This window comes from Lissotriton helveticus, chromosome 7 (assembly GCF_964261635.1).
Source record: "Lissotriton helveticus chromosome 7, aLisHel1.1, whole genome shotgun sequence".
NCBI lineage: Eukaryota > Metazoa > Chordata > Amphibia > Caudata > Salamandridae > Lissotriton > Lissotriton helveticus.
In genome coordinates this window covers 1,658,314,853-1,658,333,255 of record NC_136068.1, presented here as the reverse complement: position 1 = coordinate 1,658,333,255, position 18,403 = coordinate 1,658,314,853, and the positions used below count along the sequence as shown (strand labels likewise).

The 18,403-nt window shown below is 42.4% G+C and overlaps 1 protein-coding gene across 1 annotated transcript in view; it reads right to left on the bottom strand.

The window, feature by feature from the left end:
• Positions 1-5,448: 5,448 nt before the first annotated feature.
• LOC144767597 (sialoadhesin-like) overlaps positions 5,449-18,403 on the bottom strand; it is a 475,618-nt gene continuing 462,663 nt past the window's right edge. Inside the window, exons 4-6 of the mRNA XM_078651006.1 lie at positions 16,530-16,617; positions 16,346-16,430; positions 5,449-5,756 (exon numbers count right to left, since the gene is read on the bottom strand). Of these exons, the coding sequence (XP_078507132.1) occupies positions 5,670-5,756; positions 16,346-16,430; positions 16,530-16,617 (260 nt within the window). The 3' untranslated portion in view covers positions 5,449-5,669. The remainder of the gene's footprint in view (positions 5,757-16,345; positions 16,431-16,529; positions 16,618-18,403) is intronic.

The following is an 18,403-nucleotide window of genomic DNA, read 5'->3' as shown; positions in this document are numbered from 1 at the left end:
GCGCACGATACTACGGAGGTCGTAATAAATCAGGTAAATTATTGGCTAACTATCTCAAATCGCGTAAAGAACGGACTAATATTGATTCTATCTATTCCCCCTCTAATGTTCTTCTTCATACAGATGCGGAAATTTTGGAACAATTTCACTCCTTTTATGAATCTTTATATACTCCTGAGAACCCCCCCACTCCATAGCTTCTTCAATCTTATTTTGCTAACATACCTCAGCCAGATACCTCCCACCTTAACTTTTCGGCCGTTGACACTGATCTCACTATCTCGGAATTGTCCTCTGCTTTATCCTCCCTTACTAAAGGCAAGACCCCAGGACCAGACGGCTTTCCAGTTGAATTTTACCTACATTTTTCAGATCTTCTCTTACCTAAACTTCTCTCTCTTTTTCAGTCTTTCTGTTCTACTGGGTCGGCCCAAGGCTCATTTCAAGACGCTACCATATGCCTTATCCCTAAGGACGGTAGAGATCCTAAGTTTTGTAAAAATTATCGGCCTATATCTTAAGTTAATGTAGACTATAAGATTTTTGCAAAATTATTAGCTCTTCGCCTCGATCCACTCCTACCACATCTCATTGGGAAAGAGCAATGTGGTTTTGTTAAGGGCCGCCTCACTTCAGATAACTCCAGACTCTTCCTGAATGTTCTAAGTAAAGCCCCCTCACTATCAATTCCCATTGCAGCCATTTCAGTCGATGCTGAGAAAGCATTTGATCGGGTTGACTGGTCCTTTCTCATGGCTTCCTTAAAATGGCATGGCTTTAGTCCTAAATTTATCTCTTATATTTCTTTGATATATTCTATGCCCAAGGCCTCTGTTCTCGTTAATGGTCAACTCACTTCCCCATTCACGCTTCAGCGTGGAGTTCGTCAGGGCTGTCCTCTGTCACCTCTTTTATTTATTTTGGCGCTTGAACCCTTCCTCACTTCCATACGTAATAATCCCTCCATTTCTGGATTCCCGTATGGCGACCACCATCTTAAATTATCGGCATATGCTGACGATATCCTTTTATTTATTTCGGACCCGGTCACCTCTGTTCCCTCTTTATTGAGTGAGTTTGGAAAATTCTCTGTGGTTTCAGGTTATAAAATCAATTCTGATAAAACAGAAATTCTTCCTTTAAGCAAATTTTGCCTTCCCCACCTCTTCACGGCCACCGGCTTTGCTTGGAACTCTAAGAAAATTAAATATCTTGGTGTTCTTTTTTCTAATTCTATTTCCTCTTCTATTCAACTTAACATGCATGCGGTCATTTCTAGAATAGATTCCCTACTCTCTTCTTGGAATCCTCTATTTCTTTCCTGGTGGGGTCGTCTTGATTCCATCAGGATGATGATTGCCCCGATTTTGATCTACTTATTATCCATGCTTCCAGTCCGTATCCCTAATTCATATTTCCGCCGCATTGATTCCGTCTTGTCCAAATTTCTATGGCAACAGAAAAAGGCTCGCATATCTCTCTTACACCTTCGTAAATCTAAACTTAATGGTGGTACCAACTTTCCAGATTTTCGTCTCTACCACAAGTCCTTCTCACTTCGACAAGCTTCCCGCTGGCTATCTCGGGAAACCTCCCCTTTTTCTCCCCTCTGGCTTTCTGTCGAACAGGAATTATTGCTCCCTTACTCTTTACAAGAGGTAATCCGTTTCACATCTAAAGCCCCATGTCTTAACTCCCTTTTATTCAAACATACTTCTTCTCTTTTACGGCCTTTAGTCTCCTCTACCTCGGTCTCTCAGGAATCCTTCTTACTCTTACCTATCTGGTACAACTCACTCATATTAATACATAACAGACCTATTGCATGGCCCTCATGGCGAGCGAAAGGTATCATCTGGGTACATCATCTTTTTGACGGCTCATCCCCCTGCTCATTTCCTAAATTTCAATCTCAATTCCACTGTCCTCCTTCTTTTGCAAAGAAATTCCTCATCCTTATGGAAACCATTCTAGATTGTTATTATTCTCTTCCTTCTGAAACCCTACCAGCCTCGTCTCCCTCTCTACTTACCGTCCTCTCTACTGTTCCTAAAGCTTCCCTTATTTATCGATATTTCTCAGCCCCCGATCCGGACCGTCTCAAATCGAAATTGGAATTGTCTTGGGAGAAGGACTTGGGTTCCGCATGGTCAACTTCTCTTTGGGACAAAATATGGGCCAGATCTTTGAAGACTTCCCGTACTGCCTCTCTTACTCAATCCCTATTTTTCTTCTACCACAGACTCTATCTTTCTCCCCTTTCTATTTCTCGCTTTCACTCCGATTCTGTACCTAATTGTTGGACCTGTAATGCTCCCAATGCAGATCTTCTACACCTTTTCTTTCTCTGTCCCTCAGTTCGCATTTTATGGAATCAGATCTGTTCTCGCCTCTCCCGTATTTTCAACATCTCTGTTCATTTTTCCACCTCTTTTGTGTTTCTAGGTAGCCTTTCCGACGATCTAGAACTCCCTCCACATTCTCACGGTCTTTTTGATCTTATGTTGGCCCTTGCACTGCAGCACATTGTTTCTAACTGGAAATCCTTGAACACTTTGTCTCTAAATTGTTGGTGGAATTTAGTCTGTCAAGCACATAGACTTGACGTTGCTTTTGCCTCCTCCTGCAAACCCTCCCGAAATGTTGAACTTTATTGGTTACCTCTCACTTTATATTTAGATCATTCTGCCAAAAAGACGTACTCTCCACTTTCCTCGGATAATTTCAAACCCCCTTGAACACATGTACAATTGCCTGTAGTTTATGAAGTTTTTCATTTTCACTATTGTGAGTTTTTAGCTTTACTCATGTTTCCTTTTTGCTAAGAGTTCTTGTTTCAAGTAATTGTTGAAATATTGTGTATTTTACTGTACTTTCTGACTGACATTCATTGTATTTTCTATTTATTTTTTTTATTCATTCTTTATGATATTAACATGCTTTTATTTCCCTCCCCTCCCTCCCCCCCTCCTCCCCGTAAAATACTTCAAAAATGCTTTGCCTTTCATTGTGATGTTGGCTACTTATGTTTACTTCATCCCAGCCTTTAGCCTTTTTCTTATATTTTGCTGATGTCACCTTATTGTACTATCTGATTTTACTCTAATAAAGCTTTCAAACATAAAAAAAAATTGCAATGCGCGAGTTGCAAACCCTGATGTTCACAAATGTGGGCCCACGTTTCTTAATTGCGAGGTTTGGCTGCTAAGTCCCTGGAACCCTACTGGTATACCATATACCATGGAGCAGATAGGGAAGGAAATAATTTTCCTTCATCATGGCGAAATTGTGGTATTTACCACCAAATAGGAATAAAACAAATGAGAGTTGTCCCGTTTTTATAAAGCGCATTGAAATCTGATGCTTTTGATTTAGGCTTGAACGAGCTCCGGTCTCCACAGCCTGGCTTTTTAAGCATCAACACACTTTCGGGTAGGGGCGTGCTTTACAAGTATCTGTCATTTAAATGTTTCAAACTTGGGCAGGGACATTTCTGGGCCAATGTAGCTTACCATTTCATTATACAGTTTAGTATACCTCTGCATGTATTAGCTGAGTGAGAAAGCAGCATTCTAAAATGTTTACATTGAAAAGCTTAATGATAAAGCTGAGTGTCTGTAAGTGCTAAAATACCTTCCTCCCCCAAAAAATCTGGCTTTTTCTCAGTTTTGGTTCATGCTAATCTTACTTAATTTGATCATCAAAGAAGGCTACTCATTTTGCCAAAATAGGAGAGATATTTTCTCTAGTAAAACTAAGTGAAGCAGTGTTGAATTGAAAAATTAGTTCAGGAAGTATAGACATTTTAACTAAGTTTTCCAGTCCATAAATTGTCTTATTGATTTATTTATTTGAGTTTTATATAGTGCTGGCCAGACCCGGAGATATCGTAGTGCTTTACATAAGGAAAACAATGTAGTACAAGTTACAGAAATTTCACATTAATTACAGAATGATTACAAATACAATGCAGGAGTTATTGGCAAAGACAAGTATCAGGATACAAAAAAGAAACAGGGGAGCTGAGAGTCCACCGGAAGGAGACAGCAGTGGAGAAAAAGACGAAACATATGTCCGAAGTCCAGCTCGGTAGGTGACGGCCAAAGCGGTCTGCCAGAGCCAATCTCCACTATAGCTTTTGGTTCAGCTCCACCGGGAATCGGCCATGCAGTTCGGGCCTTGCCGGATTATAGTGAGGATCAGGAGGTGACCGAGAGTCTAGAGTCTCGATACGTGTGAGTGGAGATGGCAAGGATGGCAAGAAAGGAGACGGTGTGTAGCTTGGCAGCCATCTTATAGTCAGGCAGTAGAGTCTGTTGATCTCCATGACTCAGCAGCAGGACTATTCAGCCACAAGACTTCCCCCTTAACTATATGGGATGAGTGGCAGCCATTTTAGGGTGAGTGATACTCATGCCCCTTGTGGAGCCAAGCCAGTTCCCAGGATTAGGTTTTTGGCTAATCCGGAGACTCCCTGTTGGACAAGGAAGAAGGTTAACAGTTGAAGTGGGTCGACACCATCTTGCCTGTATCTACAGCACTGTCAGGCGCGGCTGGGGAACATTTAATCTTCTGCGATGGAGATAGCCCATTGCTAACAGGAGCATTCCCAATCCACCTCCAAAGATCACTATGAGCCGTCCAGGTATCTCATGGCACCCCCACTGGTGGTCAAGGAAGTGGGTCATCAGTTGGGGTGGGCCGGCACTGTCCCTCCCGGAGCTACAGTAATATGGGTGCCATGTTGGAGTCAGGCACGGCCAGGGATCATTATTTCTCCTTCGATGGAGAAAGTCCTTTCCTTATAGGTGCAAGCCCAGTCCACCTCTAGAGTTCACTATGGGCCATCCAGGTATCTCGAGGAACCCCACTCACTGCTGTTTTACCGCTCATTCGATTTCCAAGATGACGGCTGAGGTCACCCAGGATACCGGAATCCTCCAGTCGGTGTCAGCTGCCAGTATCAGGAGCCCAAGGTGTAAGTTCAAGTCTAGGATCCTTTGTTGAATTGAGCATTGAGGAATGGCGGTCAGCAGCGATGCAGTACAGCTCTTTTGGCACCAGGTGTGGTCTCACAGTTTCCTGGTAGCCATCATGGTGTATATGATAGTAAGGATGTCACGGCTCATATCTCAGTGAGGCAAGGTCTGAGAAGGTAAAAATTAGGCTTCTGGCAATCAGGTAGTATTCCGGTAGAGGCAGCGTTAGTTTTGGGTGGGATTACAGAGCAGCAGGATGCCGATCTGGAAGTTGGAGAGAGGGTTCACACGGAGCCTCAGCTCCATGCGGCCATATTGGGGACAGGCTCCGCCTTTAAATTGTTAAAGGAACATAAATCTTTCCACTTAGTCACAAGCATTAATGATTTAAACATGGAAAAATATAACATACATTTTTATAGACCTGCAAGCTTTGCACCTAATAAATCACGAAAAATGATTTCCAGATGCATACCATTCTGGTTAAAGGATCATTTTTATTAAGTGTAAACAATTGTCAATAGTTCCCACAACATACACAGGCAAGGCTAGCATTAAAGGAATCATTTTAATCAAACAACATAATGCAATTGCAATTCAAATCCATAAGCATTGCTTCTTGAATTGTAGCCCACTTAGAAGATCTGGCGTCAGCCTTTTTGGACGTAAAATACAGCGTTGGAGGCTTGCTCATGCTTGCATTTTGAGTGTGTCATATTCTCCTCCTGCTTGTTGCAAGTTTTGGTACTCAGATTCCTGGCATTCACTTGGCTTTCTCTAAGACATTAAAAACATACATGAAGGTTTGTGTGAAATCATTCATATGTTTATTGTCGAGAATGGATCACAATAATCTCATTGCATATGACTAGTAGCTAATGATGGCAGGTGGTAAATTTTGCACATAAGTTGGAGGCATTACAAAAGTTTGTTTTTAATAACACTTTATCATCAACAAGAGGGTCCTTACCCATCACAGCAAAAGAGGATGGCATCACATGGGCTTGAATTACTTTGTGATACCTATTATTGATTTGTTTCCATTTGTTAGAACAACAAAAAACGTTTACAAATTATATATTAGCATTGTGAGTGTGTAGCGATCCTGTACCCTAAACCATCGAGAATCTGAATATCATGGTACGAGAATGTTATGGAGAAAATATCAAATACCACAATGTCAAAAGGTAAGTGCATAAAGAGTTAGAATAGATTTTCTATTTCTAACTCCACATCTACGAACCTAAGAGATATATATTGTCAAGGTAAATATATGGGGAGTTAAGTATAGAAAATCTATACTTAATGACCTTTGATATTTTGTCCTCGATATTTCTAAATCTCAATATTCTAGCTTCAATATTCTGGGGCCACTTTGATTCTGGAATGCTATGGTCAAAACATTAGGGCAATAAAGACAAGACTACACATTGAGCTAAGCCATGGCCATGAGTCTGCCCCTCTCTTACCTGACCTATCTACCATTGAGATGGTAGATAAGTCAAGGCCAAAGTACTGAATGTAAATGTTTTCAGACCTTCTCTTCCAGCATGCATAAACCACCTACTGTGTCCCCAAGCACCAATCCTTCGCCATACACCATCCTTATGCAGCTAGAGGATCTGGGCTAGCCCATAATTCCTTCTTGTCTTGTGAGTGGCAACCAATACCAGATTAGCAAATATTTTGTGGATTCTTAGTAGATCTTGTTCTACCCAAACGCTCAGTAATGATTCTGTGGTGCTAATAACAACAGTCCTTCAAATCACTTCACAAAACAGAGGATGCAAAGAAAGGATTTAGATGGCCAGATTGTCAAAGGCTCTCATAAGTGGGGACCTTGCTAAAGATATAGATGAACTTTAGTATTTTGGATTTTGCTCTCAAGATTTTGTGATTTATAATAGCTTCATCAACAGGTTGTTGATACACGTTTCATAACATGAATACATACATATATATATATATATATATATTACCTACTAGCGGTCGCCAGTAGGCAGTTATAGTTAGGATCTAGTTTCCATAGGAAATCCGCAACATTCTATTGGGAATAACTTTGGCGCCGGTTGATGAATCTCAAAGCACTTCATCCTTGAAGTGTTGGCAGCCATCTTGGGACCAATATACATGATAGCACCTCATTAAAAAGCATTACAGTAAATAGAAGGTTTTAGGACTTTAGTTACATTATAAATCATTTGTTGATGGTACCATACTCATTTTAGGAATTGTGGTGTGTTCTAAGGTGATTTTACCATGTGAAAAAGCCTTCTGCTGGGATATCATGAATCATGTTTGAAAGAAAACTATTATCTCATGCTTTTCCCACAGTGGTTTGGAAGGGGATCTATAAGCTAAACTAAAAGCATATTTTCTGTAAATACACATTATCTTTCTCAGTCATGTGAGAATGAAGTCTGACATTTTAAGTATAACATGTACATCCAACAAGGACAGAGACTGTCAGTTGATTCTTTTGAGTTCTACTGCAGCTTCCCAGAATGTTTAAAAGAACAACTAGAGCGCTAACAGTCCTACTTATTACAAAGGTATGGCACACCTGAAGCCATCTTGATTGGAATAAAGTGGTAACTCTTAAAACATTTAATTTAAAAAGGAGCAAAATGAGGGGGTATATTTTGCCATAGAAAGTACGATTAGTGCTGCAGAAAGAAAAATTAGGGCACATTTTGAGTGACTTCTCAAATCCTCTTCTACTTCATTAAAAAATACTGACATGCAGTCTCCCAAGATGGCCAATAGAGACAAAAGTTCTGAATTTATGGCAAATGTGTGTCACATCTGAATGCCTTCTTGATGGAATCAAAGTAGAAAACTGAAAGTATTTCCTACTGAGGAGACTGCAGTAAATGAGTAAATTAGGAAACTTCATAACCAATAAGTCTCCCAATATGGCCACCAGAGACAAAAGAGCCCAAATGTAGCCCAAATTTCACCCAGATGTAGCCCAAGTATAGCCCAATGACAGATTGTCCCAGAGTGTTCTAAAGAACAACTAGAGCGCTAAAAGTCTTACTTATGACAAAAGTATGGCACGTTCAGCCACGAACAAGAGCAGAGCTCCACAGTGTCTAATGATATATATATAAACAAATCCCTTTCTTGGCAGAAAGAACTGGGGCACACTCCACCAATACGTTTCAAAAGTTCCAAAACGATTTTATTTGATAGGATTTCCATACATCCAACACATTGGTGGTATGGATGTTTGGAAATCCTATGAAATAAAATCGTTTTGGAAAATTTGAAACGTATTGGTGGAGTGGGACCCAGTTCTTTCTGCCAAGAAAGGGATTTTGATATTTACGGCGGTTTGCTCAACCGCGGGGTTACGCAAGGCTGAAAGCAGTGCCTGGACCGTGCAAAGAGCAACAGGTTGAATTATATATATATGTACATATATATATATATATATATATATACATATATATATATATATATATATATAGCATTTTTATATGAACAGTATTGGGGAATGCTATATGATGCTTAAGAAATGGTATGAGAAGGGAATGTTGGAGACGGAGGAGTATTTGTATTTGAGAAAGCTTAGCCCTGTCACGCCCTGTTTTTACCATCTCCCAAAAGTTCATAAAAATGCTACGTGTCCCCCAGGGAGACCTATTGTCTCGTCTCAAGGGAGTTTGCTCGAACATGTTTCTATATATATTGACCACTTCTTGTCTACTTTTGTGGTGAAATTGAGATCTTACACAAAAGATACTAAGGACTTTTTGGGCAAATTGGATAATGTTGTATGGAGGGAAGGAGATGTAATGATATCTATGGATATTACTAGTCTGTACACCTGCATATCACATCAGCAAGGAGTAAAAGCGGTACAGTATTTTCTGAGAAATAGAGAAGCCAAGTATACTGAACACAATGCCATGTTGGTAGAATTCTTAGAATTCTGTTTACATAATAACATCTTTTTATTTGAGAGCCAACACTTTAAACAACTGTCCGGGACTGCGATGGGAACCTGCTTCGCCCCCAGCTACGCTAATTTATTCGTGGGCTGGTGGGAGGAGCAGGTGGCCTGGGCAGCAGATAAAGATCACTGGACTGAGAAAATTGTCACCTGGCATAGATATATTGACGACCTCTTCGTCATATGGAGAGGGACAAAGGAGAGTGCTCTTGAGTATATAGGAGCCTTGAACCAGAATGATAATAATCTGGAATTCACAGCTGACATAAGTGGGGCATCTGTGAATTTTCTAGATTTGGTAGTCACAGTTGTCGACAAGAAGATTTGCACTAAATTGTATCGGAAACCCACTGCGGGCAATTCCATTTTGCATGCTCAGAGCGGACACCCTCCTAGATTGAAGAACAGTATCCCATATGGGGAACTGCTCCGAATTAAGAGAAACAATACTAGGAGCATTGACTATGAGAAATATGCGGCTGAGAGCATGGCTAGATTCCGAGAGAGGGGGTATACCACTCAGGTCTTGGAAGGTGCCAAACGCAGAGTAGACACTGTGACGAGAGAGAATCTCCTGAAGGTGAGCACCAAAGGAGTGGGTGAGGAAGAGAAAGTGAATAACTTCAGAATGATCACCACCTACTCACAAGGAGCGATCAAATTGAGGAATATATTTAACAGACACTGGAAACTTCTACAGATGGATCCGGTTATCGGATCAGATATTCCTAAAAGACCCCTTATAACTTACCGCAAAGCAAGATCAGTCAGAGATTGCGTAACAAGTAGTTATGTACAAAAGAGAAAACTGAAGAACTTTGAGAATGTGATCAAGGGTTTTCATCCCTGCAAAAAATGTAAGGCCTGTGCTGGCAGTAAGAAAGTTTCGACATTCCAGGTACCAGGATTGGGTAAACCTAGGATGATTAATAAATTTCTAACATGTACCACCCCGTATACAGTATACTGCTTGCAGTGTCCATGCGGATTGAAATATGTAGGCAGCACCATTCATCCTGCAAAAATCAGGGTTTTAGAGCACGCCAGAGCCATTAGTAATGGGGACCTTACGTATCCAGTGGCTCGCCACTTTAAGGACTGGCATAATGGGGATAGAAATCTTCTGACTTATTTTTGCTTAGACCATGTGCCAAAGAACCCCAGGGGAGGTGATAGATTGACGACTCTCAGAAGGTTAGAGTCAAGATATATCATTGATTTGAATACTAAGACACCTGCAGGCCTGAATTCACATGAGGAATTGGCGGTACATTTGGGGGACAATTAATTGAAACTGATTTGATTTTAAGGATAACAGGAAGTTGTAAATGAATTGTAGTTTTATATGAATGAGTTTTGGTAAATGTGGAATGTGGAGTTTTGTGGGGGTTGTTTACACTCATGGATAATGTGGATGAAATGCGAATAGCCCATTCAGGGCCTTATAAAATAATGTTATTTATACATGGAATGCGGGAGGGTCATGAACTCATTCAGTAGTTTGACGATACCTGTGTGCATTACGATTTTGTTACGTAAATGTAGAGTGATGGAATATTCCACTCCAAGATGGCGCCCGCATTTGTTTAATGGTGTCCTTTTTCTGTATCCATGAACGTTGATGTTTGAACATAAATAATGGCCGTTTCGGCGGCGCCATGTTAACACCGAGGAAGGCGAATGCCGAAACGCGTCTGAACACCGTGAGCTTTAATAAAATCTTAAGCTCGCTACCGTGAGTGCTGTTTCTTGTAGCATAACACTACGGAATCTTTGGAGCAGTCATATATATATATATGTATATGTTTTTTCTTTCACTGAAAAAAGCAAAGGTTACAGAGACATATGTTATAGTTAGGCTCAGGTGTCACTCGTACAAAACCAGTGAAATTCAGCCATTATAGTTAGCTAACTATAACTCGCACACAGAAATGCACTGCTTATGACCTCACATATTACACCACTCATGACATGACCAGTGACCTCACTGATGACATCACTGGTGACATCTCAAATGACAGCACTGTCATTGGTGAATCTCTGGGAGTATGAGCGCCTTATTGGATGATTCAGTGAGTGCATGACTAAGTGAGTGATTAGATGTCTCAATGAATGTATGGGTGAGTGACTGGTTGTGTGAATGTCTGTATATGTCTGTCAGTTGGTGTCTCAGTGGCTGTATGGGTGTGTGAGTTGGCACAAGCGTTTCTGTATGGGTGAGTGATTGGTTGCCTGAGAACCTCTATGGATGGCTGTGTGGGTGGGTCAGTGAGTGAGTGAATGTATATGTGTATGTGGGTATATGGGTGCCTGTTAGATCTGGGGGTCTCTAGTAGGTAATGGTATTTACCTTTGTCCAAATAGGGACCCTTACTTCTAAGTCAAGATAAGGGGATTACATTCCTTAATAACCCCTGCTCACCTCCTTGGTAGCTTGGCACGAGCAGACAGGTTTATCTCAGAGGCAGTGTGTTAAGCATTTGTGAATATACACAGTAATACACTGAAATCACTACAGATGGACACAACAGAGGTTTTATAACAATAAGTTTTCTTTATATAGACTTAACATAAGACCACAAACGACAAAAATCCACAATACTATACTTAAAGTTGACTTAAAGATGATAAAAGTTGCTTAGTTCAAGTTGATGATAAATGCAACACAGTTCTCAACAAAGTACCTGGATGCGTCAAGCAAAACAAACAAAAGACCTCCAGAGTGGGAGATGCGTTGGCTCAGTGATCCGGGGAAAAGTATGCGTCATGCCTCAATGCTTGCACAGAGTAGGGGATACGTCGTAATCCTTACTGGTGCGGAGGTGATGCGTAGATTCTCGGCCTGTGGGTCGGTTGCAATGAGCAAGATGGCGCCTCGATGCAATGCGATGATCCGGTTGCAATGCAAGAAGGTGGCGCCCTTGATGCGACGACGATGGCAGCCTTGCGACGACTCTGTACTTTGGAGCCGTGACAGGCCCTGCGACACACTCCTCTGGTGATGCGATGGCGACTCTCTCGATGCCGTCACGCTTCTCCAGTGATGTGACAGCAGGCAGCTTTGACGACGACACGCTCTTCGGGAGATGCAGCGGTGGAGCGCTTCTCCGGCAATGCGACAATTTCAGCTGCGGTGGCGACATGCTTCCTCTCAGTGCTTCGTGCTTCCAGCTCCCTGTGACACGCAAATGAGTGTAGATAGAATTCACAGCAAGGAAATTCACAGGGGGAGCTGGAGGTGAAGTCTTTTGTCCCTGAGACTTCAGCAGGAGGCAAGCACAAGTTAAAGCCCTTGGAGGGTATTCTGTAACATGATGAAAGTCCTTAAAAAGTTCCTTCTCCTTTCCTTGGCAATGAATAAACCACTGCAGGCCAACCCAGCAAACAGCACACTGGCAGAGGGGCAGTTCAAACTCCTCCAGATTCCTTGGTTCATCTCCTTGGCAAAAGGTTTCTTGTTCCCAGAAGTGATCTAAAGTTCTTAGGACTGGGTCCCAATATTTATACCCCAAAAACCGTTGTTCTCTGAAGGCAGAGAGGCCTTTGCTACTACTGTAGACCACCCAACCCTAATCCATCGTCTGGGAGAGATAGGACTAAAGGGTATGGCCCTGAAATGGCTAGAGTCCTTTTTATCTGGACGCACCTTTCAGGTACGGGAAAATGACAGCTGCTCATCCACCTTCCCCCTCCGGTGTGGAGTGCCACAGGGCTCATCCTTGAGCCCCACGCTGTTTAACGTGTACATGGCCCCACTGGAGAAGAGGGTCAGCTCGTTCGGCGTGTCAATTATCAACTACGCCGACGACACTCAGCTGGTCGTAACCCTCTCACATCCCCACCTTGCCCCATCGGATCTCCACGGCTGCCTCTCCGAAGTCCACCGATGGATGAACCTCTCTTTACTCAAATTGAATGGGTCCAAGACTGAGATCCTTCTGATGGGCCACAAGGGGCTCTCTTTACCATCTCACCTCTGGCCTAGCTGCCTTGGTGACCCTCCTACACCCAAGGAAGAGGTCAAGAGCCTGGGCGTATGGATTGAGAGAGACATGAGCTTCAAAACCCAGGCTAAAAGAACGGCAGGGACATGTTTTGGACTACTCAGAGCCTGCAGGAAGATCTTCCCCTTACTCCCTGAGACCGCAAGGAGGCTCCTCATTCAGGGTCTAATCATGGCAAGATTAGATTACTGCAACGCCATCTACCTAGGAGCCCCTGAAGGCACCCTGAACTCACTGCAAAAAGTCCAAAACGCCGCTGCCCGCCTACTCACGGGCACCCCAGGAAGATCCTCCGCCAGGCCGGCTCTTAGATCTCTCCACTGGCTGCCAGTCAGGGAAAGGGTCGCTTTCAAGGCCCTGTGCATGGCCCATAAAACCCTCAACAATAACGGCCCCCCCCTTCTCAAAGAAATCCTAGTTCCATACAAAGCGGAGAGAGACCTCCGGTCCGGTACAGAAAATCTTATTGTAGTCCCGAGAGTCAGAAAAGCCAAGACTGGTGGCCGTCGCTTCTCGGTTCACACGGCAAAACAGTGGAACCATCTGCCACAAAAACTCAGGTCAGAACTGAACTACCTCCATTTCAGAAAACCCCTAAAAACTCTCCTTTTCCCGCAAACATAATCTCATCAGACGGCTGAACCCCCTCGGAGAACAGGTCAGCGCTGGGATGCTCCTTGAGTTACTACGCGCTTTACAAAACCATTAAATAAATAAATAAATAAATTTGCCTGGTTCAAACCAGTTCCTGAGCACTTTTTTTTACAGGACTCCTTCTTTACTTTCACAGTGCAGGTCAGGAACATCAGCTGCCCCACAGGAGATGGAGCCAGCACAGTGGAGGGAAGGCACAGCCCCGGAGCACTTTGTTGACAAGATTCCTCCTCTCCTTTCACAGTGTAGGGCAGAGACATCAGACAAGCCACAGGAGGTGGAGCCAGCATTGTAGAGGGAGGGCCCAGCCCTATTCAGGTCCCAGGTGCAACTCCTCCATCCCATCTAGATGCAGATCTCTCTTTTCACCACTGGGCTGTCCCAGCATGTCTCCTGGAATCCCCCAGCCCTGTCACTCACGAACCCAGACAAGGAATACACAACCTAGCAGAGACAGGCCTGCACAGTTAGGCAAGAAAATACCTACTTTCTAAAAGTGGTGTTTTCAAACACAGTATATTAAAACCAACCTTATTAAAAGATGTATTTTATCATTCTGAATTCAGGCATACTAAATTTGAATTTCTACCATGTTCCCTGAGTCAGTTAGGATTATAAGATGTAATAATCTAACTGCTCATTCTAGCCTATGGAGAACAGGTAGCCTTACAATAGTGAAAACAAAAATGGCTTTAATTCACAATTAGGAAATGCCACACACACCAGGGCATGTCCTACCCTACACTTACAATGCACCCTGCCCTTGGGCCTACAAAAGGGGTGTCTGATATGAAGCAAAGGGAAGGTTTAGGGACTGGCAAGTGGGTGCACTTGCCAAGTTGACATGGCAGTCACAGACTGCACACAGGCCTAGCAATGGCAGGCCTGAGCCACACTTTACAAGCTGCTTCTGTGGGTGGCACAACTAGTGCTGCAAGCCCACCAGCAGCATTTTATTTACAAGCCCTGGGCACACATAGTGCACTGAACTAGGGTCTGACAAGTAAATCAAATAACCCAATCATGGAATCACTAATCAGTACATCAATTTAACATAGGCAGCACTTGCACTGTGGCACTGAATAGCAGTGGCACAGTGCCCAAAGCATATAACCAGCTAAAACATATCAAAACAGAGGAGGCAAACAGTAAAAATAGAAGGGAGACTCACGCTAATGATGGCAGATCTAACAGTGTCTGATTGGATGATTCAGTGGGTGTGTGACTAACCGTATAAGTGAGTGATTAGGTGTCTCAGTGAATGTATGGGTGAGTGACTGGTTGTGTGAATGTCTGTATCTGTCTGTCAGTTGGTGTCTAAGTGGCTGTATGGGTGTGTGAGTGGTACTTGAGTTTCTGTGTGGGTGAGCGATTGGTTGCCTGAGTACCTCTATGGATATCTGAGTGTCTGTGTGGGTGGGTCAGTGACTGAGTGTGTGTGTATGTGGGTATATAGGTGAGTAACTGGGTGTGTAAAAGGCAAAATAGGTGAGTGATGAGGTATATGAGTGACTGGGTAGGTGAGTGGGTAAATGTGAGAGTGGCTCTATGGGTGAGTGTATGCTTGTGTCAGTGACTATATAGTTGAGTGAGTACTTGTTAGTATCTGTTTTGGACATGAGTGAGTGTTTGTGTAGCTGTATGGGTGAGTAAGTGGCTGTGTCATTGACTGTATGGGTAATTGAGTATGTGCGTGAGTAGATCTTTGGGTGACTAACTCAGTATGTGAGTGATTGTATGGGTGTATGAGCAGATATGTCAGTAACTGCATGGAAAGTAGCTGGCTGTATGCGTGGCTGCCTGGGAGAATGAGTGGATATATGTTTTGATCTATGAATCAATGAGTAGCTGTGTAACTACTGGTATGGGTGTGTAAATGGGTTTGAGAATGGTAGTGGAATGCAGTGGGTGTATGAAAGGTTATGTGGGGTTGTGAGTGAGTACTTCAGAGATTCTGTGGATGATATAATCAGTGATGTCATTTGAGGTGATATCAGTGATGGGATCATTGATGTCACTGACCATGTCATGAGTGATGTAATATGTGAGATCATAAGCAGTGCATTGCTGGGGGCAAGTTATAGTTTTTTCACTAACTATAACGGCTGTTTTTCACTGGTTTTGTACGAGTGACACCTGAGCCTAGCTATTACGTCGCTGTAACCATTAGGACCATGACTTGCACCTTGACATGAGAGAGGTCCTGAATCTGTCATGAACCTTGAGTAGCTCACCGTGTGAGACCTTATTTATCTGACATTCACCTAACATCCCTGTCATGGGTTTAGCATGTAAAGTGGTGGTGGTAGGTACTGCATTGGTGAATCAGTATTTGTGACCTTCATTATCTGTGTTGCTGGAGTGAAGGCCTACTGTCCAAATCATGTATAGTTCCACTGGTGTGCCCTAACTCAGATCCTAGTGCACTTTTCCTACTCAGACCCCTCTTAAACCCCCAGTATTCAGAAAAAGTAAGCACATTTTTCTACAACATTTCCGTGGGAAGTTATTAAGTGGGAACTGACCCAAATGTTTAAAATAACAGGGCTTAACATTTTTGGAAGAAAAGGGTTAGCAGTCGAATTGTTGAATTATTTATGTCTTTTTTTATGATGCTCCAAAAGAAGGTGAACATAAAACACATCTAACCACTATCTATATGCCATGATTGTGAACTGATGGCCAGTTTCTTGGACTCAACTGTTTAATAAAATGCTCTATGGACTGGTTAATCTTGTTTCAAAACATACCGAAGATCCTTTTCTGGCAGGGAAATCTACCATGGAATGTCCAGGTTCCAAAGGAGGTGTTTTCCTTCTTTTGTATCTGATGACTCTAGCAAAATCAATGTGAAATGCAGACAGTCAGTCCTGGATATAGCAATAACAGATACCTCCAAATAAGCAATATCCATACAGATGTTAAAGTGAATACCTTGCACAAATGATGTAGAGCAGCAGACCAATATTCCCAGCTACACTTACAAATGCACAGATGGAAACAGCCCTGCAGGTGTCAGTATCTGGCAAGAGATGAAAGCAGTAGTATTAATCTGCATTAAGTGTAGTTTTACATGCTTTTGAGCAATGCAACTGATGCATACCATAAGTATTTGAACTTGTTTATTTACAGCATTTTTCTATAGCGTATCTTTACTGGGAGGTAATATGCATACACAAAAACATTGTGGCAAACAAAGAAGGTACGTAGGGCTACATAGGTAAAATGGGGGGTATGAGAAAGTGTATATATAATACATCAGTATTTTGAATAAAGGCTTTTACATTCAGGAAGGAGGGGTAATAATTTACTCCTTGTAAAGGAGTTCCAGCCCAAACTGGATGTATGATGGAATCATGCAAGCCATTACAATGCATGGCTTTCCAACGCGGTCTTAACAACAATCCGTCTTTACCACTGCATTCCTCAACCACACAAGTCTTTACAATGCACAACCACTTTGCATTAGGGGAATGCACTGGATCTTGGAGAGGAAAATTACTATTCCAACTTCAGTCTCCACAGCAGTAGGGAAAGCATTGGACTTCGAAGTTCAGTCCTACTTCCCCTTTGGCAAGTAGTAGTAAAGACTTGCACGGTAAAGGAATGCAGTGGTAAAGATGGGTCAATGCACATACCATGTTGTAAAGGTAGTGCTTGGTAGACCTTTGTGATAAATGATGTTTCCCCTGCCAGCTTGATTTAAATGTCGGCGGACCTTCAGAAAATAAAAGTGAAAAAGAACACTGTTTGCTGCAGGGCTTCGTCCTTCCAACACAGCCCTGCAGCAAACAGTAAAATGCATTGACAGGAACCACCGTGAAAGCGGTTCCTGCCAATGCTTTATAAATGACCACCTGCTTGGTGGTCATTTATAATTTAGGTGGGTAGCTTCTCCACTGTGGGGACAGAGTAATTTACTCCATCCACATGGCAAAATAGCAGACCGTCCGCCCAGAAATAAAACTGAGCTAAGTTATTTGCCTTAGCCTTCAATACTAGTTTGAGTTACCTGTGGCCTGCTTACTAGTGGCCAGGTGAATAGCAATATGTGTGGTTCAGAACAGATTTTAAAGAGATGCAGTGTTTCAATGGTGAAAATTGATGGTACAACATGGTATTTTGCCAATAGAAGATGGTGGAAAGTTCTTTATATATATCCAGTGGCATAGTTTTCAGTGATGTAGCAGTTGCGCTGAGGTTCAGAGGCCCGTAATTTACTGCCTAACTAGCAGTCAGGAGGGTGAAATTTCCTTGCTAGCACTACTATCCATGGCACCTTTGCTACTCCACTGTACATGTATCTTATATATCTCCCAAAATGTTTGTACTTGTTGTAGGATCTTTGACTAAGTCAACAGCAGAGCAATCCATTGGGACTGTCTTGCCTTATATGTCAAATGTACCTATGAACATACTTAGTTGTAAGCTAGAAGGCAGCTTGTTTAACTACTCTACACCACCGTTGAAATAAAAAAATGAAAACAAAAACTCCCCATTCTCTACAATAACTCTATCCTGCCACAATGCTTCTTACTTTTGACCCAAGGGTAGCACAATCAGAAATACCCTTAGTGCCCTCTAAAACCTGAACTTCAAAGTGCCCAACCACCAAGAACTCCATTCCCCACATAAATCATTAACTCAACTTTCACAGAAAATAATTGTTTAACGTTTGATCATAACTAGAGAAAGGCAACTATTTCCCATTTCTTTTTCTTCAGTATTAAACCCCAAGAATAGATGTTCTTCTCTCTTTTCCCTTCCTGTGTTGTCTGATAATTTGAAGAAGTTTGATATTTTTGATC